At 38.8% G+C, this 16,065-nt stretch overlaps 1 protein-coding gene and 1 pseudogene across 1 annotated transcript in view; both read right to left on the bottom strand.

Moving 5' to 3' along the window:
- LOC118335231 (disco-interacting protein 2 homolog C) overlaps positions 1-16,065 on the bottom strand; it is a gene marked incomplete in the record, with an annotated part of 203,921 nt that overhangs the window by 76,139 nt on the left and 111,717 nt on the right. The window contains 2 exon segments of the mRNA XM_035671466.1: positions 5,627-5,752; positions 10,092-10,202. Coding sequence (XP_035527359.1) covers positions 5,627-5,752; positions 10,092-10,202 — 237 coding nt within the window.
- Positions 15,933-16,065, bottom strand: part of LOC118335235 — a 1,949-nt pseudogene continuing 1,816 nt past the window's right edge.

Genomic DNA, 16,065 nt, shown 5'->3' on the forward strand with positions numbered 1-16,065 from the left:
TGTGTGTGTGTCTGTGTGTATTTTTCTCACAGGGCAGACAGACAGTAAAAGCAGTGACAATCACCCAAACAAGAAGAACTAAATCTATGTTTCAGGACGTAGTGGAGAACAAATTACCTCAGTGGAAAAGAGACACTTGTTGCAATAAAATAAATGAATGCAGTCATATTGTTGATGTGGGAAGATGAGGACACAGTTTTCTTGCTGTTCAACTGGTTTTAATCATTAGAAATATGCTGCAATGTGACGGTTGCTTTTTTAAAAATGATTGTGTGTTGCAGATTAGAGAGTAATAAACACCCCCTCTGAGGCTGTCCCCACCACCAGTAGTACACTGTTCTCACTTGGCTTCTTAATCATGAGGAAGAGGAGCCGAATGTGCCCTCCATTTGGGGTCATAGGCTACCTCAAACTCTTTGGTTATCAAACAACTTTTTCTAACAACATACTACTCTATATAAAGTGTATATAAATGTATTAGCTATGTATAGCTCAAACATCAATGTATTGCATGCCTGTGTGTGCAGATTGTGGGTCAGGCATTAGCAGCATATAAAAGCACAAAAAAACAACAATATGTAAAATATAATACAAAAAACATGGTAACAACCGGTTAAATTACACATATATTGATATTGAGCTACATATAACCCTGCCTACTCAACTATCTTTATGGGGTTACATAACAGCCAGTGTTTTCAATTTTGCCTCAAGCGTGGTTTGTAGTCTGTTTAATGCTATTAGGAACTTTATTCCAAATCCAATAACGTCTACCCATCTGGCTACTGCGTCAGATTTGTTACACTGGACCTGGTGTTGAGCCTGTGAGCCTCTCTGACTCTTCAAGCTTTACGATCACTCATGTAGCGAGCGTGCTAATGTTAGCATGGAGCGACGCAGGCAGTAACCTGCCAGGTACATGTGGATGGATTTGACTCTCAAAACTTTATTTCTTTCAAAAATTCCAGTCACTAAATGAACTAAATATACATTTAAAGGGGACAACTCTCTCCCCCTAAATGCAAACAATCCTCCTCATACATTTCACGTTACACGACCACTGTTTCTTACCACCTTTTAAAAGGTGACATTTCTTGTTCATCATGGATTACAGCTGACATTTGCAGCCTAAAATGCCGCGCGGCCTCGACCTGTTAACTACCACGGCGCTTTGCTGACATGCTTGATTGGCAAATCAGTGTCTCGTTATCAGCGGCACCCTGAGGAGACTACCAGTGACAAAACACAAACATGTTGACGAGTATAAGATGCTGCCAGGCAACCCGGGAATCTCATGAAACAAACACACACAAACATACAAAGAGAAAAGAGAGAGAGAGAGAGAGACACCCCGACGCAAAGCAGCTCTTCATGAAGCTGAAATATATTTAATGATGTATTGAGAAACTGAGAAAACGCAGCTGTGGAAATCAGTCAAAAGCCAATAAAGAGCACATCAGAGTCCTCCCTCGCTTGTCATCTCTACACGATACGACACGCTGCTCAGCAACACGCGACTCCGCTGTCCTCGAGTGAACCTCGCTGGCAGGCAGACTGTGTGCGTGTGTGTGTGTGTGTGTGTGTGAGATTGCTTTTACAGCTCCCTGAGGACATGCGCTTTCTAAATCTGCGAGATGGACTGTGTGTGTTTCTGTGTGCCTCGTTGTGAGTGTGAGACTCCTTGCTTTGTGTATAAGGTAAAAATAAAAATCACGTGAGTGCTGTGTCTGTGTCTGATGTCTGAGTACACAAACAAACAGCATGTGAATGTGTTGCAGAAAATGTGTTTATTATAGCAGTTGATGATCGATGCATGTGTGTCTATAGATATGTGCATTTATATATGTTATAAATATTATTGTACCATATTAATGAGCTACATTCTGCTCACTGTACAACAGGTGGACAAAATAACAGACACCTGATGTAATCATTCTCCGACAAGAGTTTGGCTTTGATAGCGACCTCAATTTTGGATTTTGTTCTGAATGTTTTCAAAACGTCTGGCTAATTACAGTCTATCAATCAAATTGAAATATAATTAATATCAACACTTTTCATCTGCATTTTTTTTAGCCAAGACACCAGAGACACACGTGGCGGAAGCTAAAGCCCTAAAAAGCTGCCCGCCTCCTTTCGGTCTGTACGGAGAGAGCTAACTGCGATGGCAGAGCTTTGAGGCAGACTAGCGATCAGCAGCGACCAGTGTCTGGTCTATTAATTCAACATGCCGTGAGCAAGAAAACACACTGCGGGCCAAAGAAAACCATGAAAACCAAACGCTGCTGCAGGCACAGGTTTGGAGACATGACCACACTGACCACAACAGCACAGGAGTTGGAAGCTCAACCAAAATATTTTTAGTGCTTTGAACAGACAAAATTCCTGCTTTATCTATTTGTTTAGAAAACAAATTGCCTTATAGTTTGATCACTTCATGCCTTTTATTATCACAGATGCTCACAGATTTCCCCTTTCCATTGAATGGCTGCTATTAATAATGCATTAAACATCAACGGTTAAAAAGTAACACAGAATACAGTAGTACTTTTATTGTTATTACAATTTTTTGCAGCACCAATAGTTTTACTCGTAGTTGGGTAATATTTCATAAATGTAACAGTACTTCTACTCTTTCCACCCGTGCTGTATAGAAAAGATAAAGTGATGAAGGTGAGATTGAGGAAAGACAAAGAAGGTGAAGCACATCCTAAAATGGACATTTGATGTTATTCAAGCGTTCATGAGAAAATGTGTTAATTTGTCAACCGTCACAAGAGATCAGTGTCCGCTCTCATCCAATAAAATACCCTCATATTTAATCTCTGTGCCGTTAGTCTAAATCATGCCTAGTTCAGTGAATCTCTGTAAAGTTCGACCCTGCAGCCAGAGAAATAACGGCCTCATTAACACCCTCATTAAACCACACCAGCGCCATGGATGGCTGCCACCGCCACCCACACGGGACAGATCCGGCTTTGCACGCTACAGCAGTCAAACCAACTGTGTGATGTGTCCGGTGCACATTTAAAGAGAAGCGATATCTATCCTAGATATTTCCATATGCCAAATGTTTGTCAGAGGCCGGAGGAGCTGGCAGGAGCTTTGGCTCGAGTTACGCGAATTAATCCTACAGTTTCGCTCTTGTAACTCCCCCAGCGATCCACTAACTTCAAACATGCAATCATATAGTTGTGGGAAGAGGGAATGAGGAGGATTTTCGGGGTTGTTGCCACCTGCATACGTAACTAACTAACTGACAGCAGCGTTGCCAGATCAGGAGAAAATACAAGCCTAAAGGGAAATACAGCTATCAAAAACCTCCAAATGGATCCATACTGATTATGACTCCCTCTCAGCAGAGTTTCTGTCCTTCAGCAAAGTTGTATCTGATCTCAAAAAACTTCCACATATAAATTGTGAAGGACTCTTTTATAAGAGCGGGAGCAAGTAATTGACACGGAAATATATGATTATGCATCCTCTAGTCATACTTTATGATTGCAAGACACATTTTTAGATTGCACTATATTTATTTATTACAGACAGTTAAAGTCTGCAGTTCTGGTTTGTGCAGGTTCTGCACTTTGTTAGTTTATGACTGTTTGACATTTGATTAATGGAATATTTGTACATGCTGATCTGTGTGTCACACTAAAACTCCAAGAAACCTGAATGAATGTGAGTTTAAGAGCGGTTTCTACTTTGGGTAATTATTTTTTCATTTGTTTTCTGTTGCTCCAAAGAGGACTGACTCTCTCGTATTACAGCTTTTCCTCTATCATGATTTGCAAATTGTTCTCCTCAAGTTTTACGAGGCATTTTGAGAGTCAGAAAAGTCCACAGGTTATACAGCCCATAGTACCTTAACCAGAAGTTGAAACAACTGAACCAGAACAACATGAAATATCCAAATATGTTAAAACATTTTGGATTTTCAGTCCTGAAATAAAGAGAACCGAGTGCTCAAAGCTTTGGAACGTAGTACAACATACAGAGGTGTTCTTGGAGCCAGTATCTAGTACCTTTACTGTATCTACTGCTTGATAGAGACCTTGATACTATAAGATCTCAAATAAAGGATGTTTCCGAACCTTTCTGACATTACTAACGTCAGTGAGTTTGGAACAGCAGGCACCACAAAGATAAATTAATTACTATGTGCAAAATAATATGATATAACATCATTATAGTGTGTTTTAATTGACTTTAATTGAGTTTTATTCATGTCATGCACTTTTTGAGTCTTACATTTTATATATCTATATTCACATCTCTGTGGTAAAGCTTTACTCCATAAAGATGTTCATAAAGAAAAGATTTAAAGTTTTACACATTAAATTGAACCACATATTGAACAACATATTTTCTCTATACATTTTAACTTCTAATAATAATAAAGAATGAATGATCTCTGTCTGTTGCATCACTCAACCCTCTAATTTCTCACATCCAGACACTGTGGCCGACAAACTCATGAGAGAAATGACTGAAATATACTTTCCAAGGTTAGCCTTTTCACTTCCAAAACTGCTTAAAAAAGTAGTGACTACAGCAGGGGTAAAAAAGTAGCCCCTCTTTTCATGTAGTATTGACAGTCCAAAGTAATGATCAGCTATTTCCAGTTGGCCCACAGAACAGAGCGCCTATCAATCTCCAGGTTTCACACAGAAAGCAGTCAATGAAGGTTCGTCCAGTTCGATCACTGACTCAATACTGCACCGTGCAGCTTTTATCACCTTCGTATTCATACAAACTTCTGCATACATCAAAATGTAAAATAAAAATGGTCCCTAATCACACACGACTGTGGAAGTTGCCAGCGGCCTGATGGACTCGTGGGTGACTGAAGGATTAACTTGACTGACAGCTTGAATGTCAAACTGGGGACATGTGACAGAATAATGTGCTACAAGACTTTCCAAGAAGAGTCTACAAGAAGTATAAAACATTTACATTTTGGGCATGTATGAGATACTTTCATCCAAAGTGATTTATACCTGTTAAAAGCTTAAAATGTTATCAGAAAAAATTGAACAATGGCTCTCAGAGTCAATGAGGGAGTCCCTTCTCGTTTTGTGTGTGGTCCAATAATAGTTTAGCAAGCCTCGGTCAATCAATTGATGTAGATTAGCTAGATAGCTAACATTTTGCTATGATTAGCTAACTTAAGATGTAGCTATTCACGTCTGTTTTGTCGTTGCTGCTAATGCTAACCATAAACTTCCAATGTTAAGTTCTAACATGCTTAGCTGGGCTTTGTGCCCAAAACTGAACATCAACTCAAAGCCTAGCTTAAAGCTTAAGCTGCTTAAAATAAAGAAAATCTGTCAATGTAGAGCTGAGCCGGACAGTTTTTTAATCCATCCAACAAATTTGTTTTCTGATGAACACTGCTGCCACTAACACGACTGGAGCTTTTAGTTTTGTCGAGTATCCAGATTTAACATTCACATTTGGCAACAACACTGACGCACATGCTATAGTTGGAAATCAGGCACAACATCGTTATACGATACAAAAATTGAACAGAAGTCATTTTTTGATTATCATGACTAATAATTGGGGTTATAACTGTGTCTGTGCTTGTTGCTGACCTGTGAGAACACAGTGTTTTGTTCCATACCTGGTGGTGTGTAGGCATCCATTGAGGTCTGGACCACCAGCGACCGCCGCTTTGAAGGCATCGGTACCGCCATCTTCCTCTCTTTGTGCTTGGCCAGAGCTGCCTGCACTGCCTCTGTGTGCACATCTGGAGACACATACAGCAGATATCAACACATCACGTCAGATGTATCTTTCTGAACCTTTTAATTTACAGTTGTACCAGTAAATGATCAAACAACAAAAACCTCTCACAGTGTTTTTCTGAGGATGGATCCATTTAGCAAGAGGCCGAAGACACTATTGTGACTTTTATATGGTGGTTATTTGGTTTTAAAATTTAGATTAAACCCACAGTGGAGAGGATTCCAGTATACTTTATATTTATGTCATTGGCCAGTGTGAGAACTATAACATGGTTTTCAGGGGAGCTAATTTTTTCTCACAAGTTGGTGCCTGACTGACTGACTCACAGTATGCCGACTACAAAGAAGAGCAATGAATAATGGCGATCCAGCGTGCAGACTCAGTTTGGCTGAGAACGTTTGACTGAAAGTGAGGGAAGTTTTTGATATTGCGCCGCTACGCTTCAATGGTCATGGCAAGTATAGCATTCATGCTATGTATACATCTTTAGTGATTTACTGAATAAGATCAACCTCCTGCATGACTCATACATCAATAATAGCTTAATTTTATGCATTATTCATGATTTGATGAAAGATGGAAATTCATAATAAAAATTGTATATTCTCAATATTTTAGAGACCCCCAAAAAGGGGAGTTCATGTGGTTTTCCTGTTGTTCACACCCTGGTGTTACCAAGTTGTGCCATAGTTTTTGCTGCCTGCCAGAAAGCCATTGATTTCCTTTCATTTCTGTGCAGTAATAAAATAATCTTAAAGGTCCAGTGTGTAGGATTTGCATCTAGCAGTGAAACTGCAGACTGATACCATCTGAACAGCCTTCTTAGTGTGTAGGAGAAACTCTGGTGGCCCTGAAACTTGTGTAAAATGCCAAAGGCTTTATCTACAGCAAGTGTTTGTCCATTCTGGGCTACTGTAGAAACATGGTGGTTCAACAAGGTAACAAAAACACAACAATTCTTATTTCAGATGATTATACTTCAATTTCTGACAATAGATCATCCAAATGTTACACACTGGACCTTTGAGTAAAGGGTCTGAGCATTTCTTCCACCACTGCTAATCATAAACACCAAAGAACTAAAAAAAGAAGTTGAATATTCAGGCACAGACAATGGCTGTGGCCAGTGTGAACACAGGGTGTTAAATAATAGAGGAATCAGAAAGTCCATGCAGCCACAGCACTAGCGCTGAGGGACAGAGTAGAAAAACAGCAGCAGGACTATCAGCTGGCCCTCTGTATTTGTGCTGCAGTGTTCTTGTTACAATGAGCGCCGTGTTCCCATTTATTCACATTTGGTTTACGTACACAAACATTCCCAGCTTGACAGCGGCTCCCATGAGGCCCTGTGGTTTCCGACTGGATTAAGTTCAGGGAGTGTCGGCGAAGACATTTTGCAAATGAGTGTTTCTAGGAGCGAGATAAAGCGCTGCGATATAGCCACAGCTGGGTTTGTTTGAATGGTGTCCATTGCTGGCAGAAGGCAAACACAGAGCGCCTAACGATACAGGCTGTTGGCCCGATAATGACATAAGTAAGACATTTGTCAGAATGAATGGGGCTCACAGACGTACGTTTGTTTGGCTTGTGTGTGTGCTTATGTAGGGGAAGGGAGGTAATTTAAATCTCAAGTGCACGTTTATTGTCTTATGGTTGACTGAGTGTGACTGCGCAGTGTGTGAAAGTGAGTGTGTGTGTGATGTTTAAAGGTGCTCACACAGCTTTTCTTTTTCAATGTAATGGGTTAAAAGGTTTTTACAGGATTTATTATTGTCAGATCAAACTCAAACAAACTCAAACTCTAACATAAGCATGTGGGAACCTAATAATAAAGTAAACCTGGTTCAGCAAACAGCTTGGCTGTTTTCTTATTGGACTATCTTTATTATCTCTATTGCTAAATGTCACCACAGTAAATTCTTACTGATTAATTTTGAATGAGATGCCAGTGGAAAGAATGTGCCCAAGTTAAAATCCTTAGTTAATCCTACATTAATATTTACTGGACACCAGATGGAACAAAACCAAACAATGCATGTTGCAAGAGCTGTGACAGATTTGTCAAAAGCTTTATCCACAGGTCTCTGCCAAACTCTGAATTTGCTGCAGCCCATCCTCCAGACAAAGGCTGAGAATATCAAACAGACCACTTGTGTCATAATAGCTGCTCAGGATGACCGTCCTCAGAAGGGATTGGGGTTAAGAGTGGACAAGTGTTCACTGATCCAAACTTTTGTTGCATCTGATCCCAAAACAGATTATCGGAAAATCCTCTTCTGAAACAAATGTGCATGGGAATGGATCTGGAAGGGAAGCTGTAACTGTAATTTAAAAAACACATTAACGTCCAACCATTTATTGTCAAGGTTGTTAGTTTATGTTTAACAAAAAGTTGTTCTGGCTGATTTATCTCAATCAAACTCTCAAATATCGGCATCAGTCGGGCAAGTTACTGAAATATATCAGTTAGTTTCAGTTTCTAGTTACTTTTCTCAAAAGTAATTAAATTACTTTACCAATCACTGCATATAAAATCAATTAGTTACTTATATATGTCTGCTTTAATTCTCTTGAATGCAAACAGTTGTCAGCTATATTAATTTGCTTTCGACAAAAGTAATCTTAATTTCAGTAACTGTAATTGTGTCATTATTAGTTACCCCCAAACGTAGTGGGATTACAGTAACGTGTTAAATCTCTGAACACTTGTTGGGCCACACTGGGGACATTCTGAATCGAGGATAACAAGACAGCTCTTATTCCTCTCATCTTTTTCAAGTATTTACATTAAAGAGCTCCAAACAACTGATGTACTATCACGTTTTACATCATCGTATTATTTATCTTTCAACCTCCTCCACACGTGGTCAAAGAACACCTCCATTATTCCTGCATGTCAAAGATCATATTCTCCCTTTTCTACTGTAGAAAAATGTGTTTTCTATCGGAGTTGATCCACTCAGGTAGTGGACATATGACATTTATTGTTACACAAACCCAAAACCCACAGCAAAAGAACGGGACGCTACCCAAGTCCAAACTCTACTCTGAGTTACTAGGAACCGAGTGTACCCATTAAGATAAGACCTGGAGCTTTTTAATAAGGTGCAGCAGCAAATGTTTTGACATAAAGCACATCATCATCCAGAGTAAGAAGAGGAGCAGAGTGCAGGTGTCTCTGATAGGATGGACCGGTTCAGGACATTACGTATGTAAAGCATTTAAAAATATGTATTTAAAAAAACATTGATCAAGCTTCCTCAGAAACATCATAGAACAATCATAGAAAATAAGATGGGGTGGGGAAATCTTCTCATTATGTCAGCATGTCAGGGTGTTGGCTAATCCATGATCTGCATTCACATAATGATGTGCCATTGCATCCTTTATCCTGAACCCGTCAAGACCTCTAGTTCCCTTTCTCAAGAACTTACCACACATTGGACACATTGGACACAAGGCATTAATAACCAGAGATCATAAATTAAACCATTGATTCAGTATTTAAATTCCTTAGGGACCTGCAAGGGACAGATTAAAAACAAAGCTCCAAAAACCTACCTTTCCCATAATGCAAAATCCAAGTTGGAAACTCAGGCAGGATTGGTCTACAATAAGCAGAATGACCTTTTCATCACATGTTTACTTTATGTAGTGTTGTGCTGTGACAACTTTGCATTGTCATTCAGTTGATTTGTGTTTGACAGATGTCTTTGCGAGCAAGTTTCAAAGTGTGCTAACAAACATATGTTTTCTCAAGCAGATGGACCGGGACGCATTTAAAGCTGGGAAAGTTGGGAATACCTTCCCAGAGCCATCGGAGAATTATACAACTTCAGGTGACGACTTAACGGATTTTGATGTGTAAAATTGCCCCTTTAAGCCAATTAATACACATACACTATATCTATGTATGTATTTCTCTACATATGACACATGGGTGATATTAATATGAACTCCATGCATTAAACTATTAAAGAGTTATAGCAATTATAAAGCAGGTTTCATTATTGATATGCAAATGTATGCAGCAAATTCTAATCACATCAGCACCTTTTTCGGACGAACTTGTGCAGTAAGATTACAATTTTTTTATCATGTGGTGCTTTACTTATCACCCATAACCTACTATGCTAATTAGGTGATTAAAGTAGCTCATTAACATAGTGATTAGAAAACATTTCTTTGCTAGCGTGTCAGATGTTAACACACCATTGGTAATATCACCTCTCATGTAGTTCCAGATTTAGTTCATCTGGTCTGTGTGGGGATAAACTGGGAGTAAGACATCGTCTCAACTGTCCCACAGACGTATAATGGAGGACAACCCTGCCTCTTACCTGATCGGTAACGTTCGTCTCTGGAGCCAGAAGACCGCCGGCGGTGGTAGCGGGAGGACGAGGATGGGGTGACCGGGGTTCTCCTCTCCTGGCCCATTGGCGGATCCATTCCTGGATAAAAAAGGTTCAGATTTAAATCACAGCCCTCATGTTTCCAATCTAAAATCTATTTCACAGAAAAAAACGTTTTTCCTTCTGTGTGTTTTGTATATTTTTGTATAAATGTGCTTTTTCTTAATTGTGTGAAATAAATCATTCATTTCTGACAGAGGTTTTTTAAAATGTGAGGATCTGCTGGTGGTCTACAAACAGAGAGGTTAGTTATTGTAGTTTGGCTGCTGATTTGGCCCCAACACGGTCAGCAGCAGCAGAGGTTCTGAATCTTTCAATCCCCTTAGTGCCCAATTGCTGCAATTTGTGTCAGATTTTGTTCTCCCCCTCTCTGAGTTTACCTACTTTCTTTTCTTACTTTACTTATGTACACATCTGAACACACAGATTCAGAGTGACTTCCACAGGGTATCATTATCTCCAATGTCCATCATAAATAAACATCCATAATGTGCTTAGAAATCATTAAAAAAAGACTCTCCATGTTTGGTTGATTGTGGCGGCCCCTCTGGACAAAAGCAGTAATGTGTCCACCACCTTGTTTTATTTATTTCTAGCGGAATCTGACCGAATCCAACAAGGGGGCAGAATAACTAGAAATAGCCAGTCTTCTCGATGATGGTGTTGTTTGCTTATAGGTCAAATAGAGGCATCATAACAAGTTGAAAAACTCCTTTTAGTAAGTTTAACCAGCAGCATGCCCAGTGGGGGGGCCTGAAATCTGATTGGCTACCACAAGTGCCACCCCATTATCCTTTATACCTCCTCCACTCCGCACTGTGTTTCAGAGGCTGTAACAGGCTCTGTTTTAATGCTAGAGTAAAGATAATAGTATGAAACTAGAAGATGTAAGGCATCCAGCAATGCTAATCCTGTGTTAGCTTGTTGGGAAAGGGGCTAAATAACGCTCCAAAGGTAGGATGTATTTTGACGATGGAAAAACTGGCATGGTAATTTTTAACCTGACCTCTGACCTCAATAATATCTGAATGAAAATGTATTCTATGGGTACCCACGAGTCTTCCCTTTGCAGATATGACCACTTTATGCTAATCCCGAGCAGTTTTGGGAAGAAATACCATATAGTGGTTTTAGCACGTGCTATAAATGTGTTATTTCACGTGTGTTTGAATATGTCTGCATACTGGGGTCCATAAACAAGTATTGGCATTGCATACAGGAATAACGTCAAAGCTGAGACACATACTTCATGACACTCCTGCATAAGTCAGAGTCCCACTTGTGTTCCCCCCAGTCATAGAAGTCTGGACACGAGCTTAACTCTTCAGTATATAACAGGGACTGCTACCGTCAATTCAGCATACTTTTAATGGCGCCAAATTGCCAAAATGTGAAAATAAAATGTGGTGGGAGTGGGAGATGGGTGCAGTTGACTCAGTTTTGTCTGTTTGGGGGGTACAACAGTGTCTGATACTTCAAACTCTTGATCCATGACACAATAAAACCAAACCAAACAGCCTGACTCAGCATGAAACATCATCATAAACCTGCCAACAGCAACAACAACATACACACCCTCTCTGCAAAACTACACTTCCTTAAAGGAAATTCAGTTACTTGAGACAGAAACTACTTTTTTTTTTTTTTTTGCAAAGTACAGACTGTTCAAATAAAACTCATTCAGTTAGATAAAGTTGAGTTCTGGAGATCTATTATCAATTTGCTTCAAGGGCCATTGTGTGCAGAAGGTCGCCACCCAGACCAACAGATATACACTCAGTAGAACAGAAAAGAAAAACACAGTTAATAATAAAACTAAAAATAACAAAAGGCTGAAATATATATGTGGAGTGGGTATGCATTAATAAATAACTATAAATATCTAAAAAGAGAGATTTCTCTTGCATCAAACCTGTCATGTGAGGTAGGTACACACAGACACACACAGTACAAACACACACCAACAGAGAAAACAGACTCCCTACACACCAATCAATACGTCTGATGATAACAACCACCCTGTTACTGACAGCTATGGCCGCTCCAGAGCTGCTGATCTATGAGCATCCATCTCCAGCTTCACACTTCCACCCTCGTCTGTCTTCATTAGAGCTCTCAGCACGCCTCAGAGTATCACTGCTGCTCAGGAGAAAAGCTAAAAGTTGATTAGCCGACCATATAACGACTACCAGCCAGCGCTGGAATATATGACAGGTCTGGGAAATACCTCGCTTTCCTGTTTCCTCTGGGGAGTCTGGATGGATGGATGGATTCTCCCCCTCCCATCCCAACTCGTTCTACTTGCTCTCCAGAAATGTCTTCTTTCTCTCTCATTTCTTCTCACTTAGTGTCTTTTGTCTGCAGATTTTTCTGTTTGTTTGTCTATTTATTTATTAGTCAAAGACAAAGTATAGAATATGTTGAGGCATTTTTACATTTCTATATCTACTGTATGGAACCAAATCCTACTGACTGAAATATCTCAGCATCTACTGGATGTGTTGGTGCACAATTTGGTACACACATTCATGGTTCCCTAAAGATTCATCCTAACAACTCTGATGACTGACACTTTCCATATAGCGCCATCATCAGGTCAATATGTCCAATACTATGTTTTATGGAAATCAGCCTCAGTTGAACTTTGTGTTTATTGCTTATTAGCAAATGTTAACATGCATGTTTGCATGGTGCACCTGCATGTGCAGGAACCAAAACCCTCTTGACTCGTACCCGCAAATATTAGTTATTGTTTGTTTTAAATTCCTAGGTGTCAGATGGGTGAGGTGTGTAACATACCGCTACAGTGGCTGCTGGTAAAGTACAAGTAGGTAACACTGAATAAATAAATCATCTACCTGACATTACTGTGATTCCCCAGTTATACCCCATCCATCTGATACAAACACTCCAAACACTATTTGACCTAGATGTGATAAGACCTCACACACAGGCACACAGTGAAACCTTAAAGGAAATCAATGCAGGCCTCTCATTCATTCCCTTTCTGTCAACCACAGCCGCTCGAAAGACACTGAAGAACTGAGACGGATGAAGTAGGCAACCAGCAGCACCTCAACTGCCCCGAAGACTGCAGTTCCCAGATATTCTACCATGTTTTACTGTACTAAACACACTCCTGCTTTGGACTATATTGACTATTTAACACAGATAACACTTTATTGCCATAGAGAAAACAAGTAACATTTAAGAGAATACAAATACTGTAACAGTACAAATGTTAACAGAAGACTAGTATAAAAATAATGCTAAAAATAAAATCAATACAGTAATTAATAAGTATATTTTAATAATATATATATATATATACAGTATAAAAGGGTATTCAATCTTAAAGAGTTAATAATGTATTCAATTTACTGATGAAAACAACAAAAGCACAGAATAAGCAGATAAACTGTAAATGAATGAATGGAAAGTGGAAAATCTGACTATTTACATGAGAGATTGTACTAAAATTCAACAAAATGTCTTCCATTTTTTTTTCAAACATTTTAAATAGAATTTAAAATATAGTATCATCTCCACAGTCTTGGCTGTTCTAGGTGTATAATTCAAAGTTTTGCAGTGTTCCCAGATGAAAGAAAATGAAAAAAATCTAACAAAGATCTGAATTCTTTGTTAAATAAGTTCACATTACATGGCTCACAGACCGTTTTGAATGAGGGATGAACACTGTGCAAACGTTGTGTGACAGAATAGTACATGAACTGTGTGAGCGGATGATCTCATTTGGGTTACCAGTAATAGATGATGTAGTTAAACCTCTTTTCATGACTTATTACAAACAAACAAAGAATTTAAAACATGGCATCAGTCGGACTGAAAGGTAACTCATATGACAGGTTGGTTTGGTTGGTGATCTGCATTTTTAAGTGCCAGTAACAATAAAATACTTGAGCATTGGAACTGACACCAAAACAGTACTTTACTGTGACCCAGTGTTTGGTTTGTCTGTTCTGTTTGCTACTGTAGAAACATGAAGTTCAACATGACGGCCTCCGTAGAAGAGGACAGAAACACAAAGATTCTTCTTTTCAGGTAATATACACTGATGGAAACAAACCTATGAAAATGATATCCCATTATTTCCAATAGAGTCTCCTAAATGTTTCACACTGGACCTAGAGACTGAAATATCAATGAAGATGTAAACAGAATAAATACACCTACATTATACACATGTATCAAACTGAACCAGACAAAACTTAATAAAGTTACTGAGAGCTCAAAATGTATCTAGTGGTCATCAACTCATCACAAACAAAACAGCTGGTTATAGATATTAAGTCGATTTAACCTCGTAAATCTTGACAGACGGCTAGAAACATGATGGAAATTGTGATTTGGAGAAAACCTCCTTTTTATTGCTCAATCACACTGTTTTATGTTTAGCTTGAAACGAAAACTTTTAAAGCGTCCAAGGGCTGGTGGTCTATGTTGGACTGAAACAGGTTCTCATCAGTCAGAATGAATTGAGCCAAATCTGCAAATCTGGAGCTTGTTTTCATTGGTTCAGAGTGAAACTACTCTCAGACCACATGACATACATATTGGACCAAACACAGATAAACATATACACATAAACCCCATTTATTACCACTGGATTGTATTGTTATTTCAGCCATTACATTTAGAGCAACATAGTATGATTTTAATCTACACAAATAAAAGTTGAATTTGTAAGCACCGACATACAGCCAAGTAAAATAAATATGCAAGGAGTGCAGAGGAGTTTTTATTCACAGCTAAGAAAGTGATATATACAGAACAAGACATGGAAAATCAGGTATTGTTATTTTACTTTTAACAAATTTTGCAGTCTTCACATACTGGCAAGGATACTTTAACGTTTGTTACTATTGGTACAATCCACCAACTTCAAATGTAAGCAGCAGCATTTTTATGATGACACACCGCATGTGTCACATTTACTGTAAGAAACCAGTTTTCTTTTTTCTTTTCCTGTTTGATAAAACTGTCACAGTAGTTAGTGCCAACTCACTGACCAATATTCAGCCACTGTGCAGGAGTGGCATTGGTTCTGAAGGCATACTGCCAATCACAATCAATCAATGTGACGAGAGGAGTAGTCTTTATAAAGTAGAATAAAGTTCCAAGGTTCAAAATGTAGATGTTCAACTAACAAGGGGACAGATTCTTCATTATAAACAGACAAATACAGTTAGACTCAAAAGTTAGTGAATTAGTTTCCAAATGTAGAGGCAACGCTTTATTTTATGGGGAGATGAACACCAAAAGGTAAAATAGAGACAAAGTTAAATTGGAATAATGGCAATTAATTCCAATTAACTGCTAGTGTATATTAGTTGTAATAGTGTAATTAGTTATTTCCGTTTCAGGAAACATTTTGACAATTACTCATAAATAACAGACCCATAAAATAAACTTTGAGCCATGTAGATATCCTGAAACTACAGGAGAAAGGTAAAGACTGCAGGTTGAGTCTTTCACTTGTACGACTTTACACATTTATATCTCTATATACTCTTTTTCTAAGGTTAATGCTGTTCTCTTTCTTTGAGTGGTTGTGATGACTACTAACAAAATATTATAGACCCCCCAATACTAGGAGTGGTTATAGCTCCATCAATAGATAACAATATTGTTTTAAGCACTTTTACTTACATAGTTTACTTTTCATACACATATTTAAGTTTACCACCATCATAAATCTGTCACAATACTTCCCCCTTGTTTGACTGATGGGAGATCTCATCAACAACTCTACTTCAGCTTGCACACCTCAGCAGCGGCTCCGTCTGACAGCCAAAGTCCAGCATAGAGAGGCTGAGTGAATGTGGTCTGGACTCTGTGGAGGAGAGTCATGGTTTCAGAGACGCTGTAGAAGGACAGAATA

Source organism: Morone saxatilis, unplaced genomic scaffold (assembly GCF_004916995.1).
Source record: "Morone saxatilis isolate NCDOM2014 unplaced genomic scaffold, NCSU_SB_2.0 Contig23, whole genome shotgun sequence".
Lineage (NCBI taxonomy): Eukaryota > Metazoa > Chordata > Actinopteri > Moronidae > Morone > Morone saxatilis.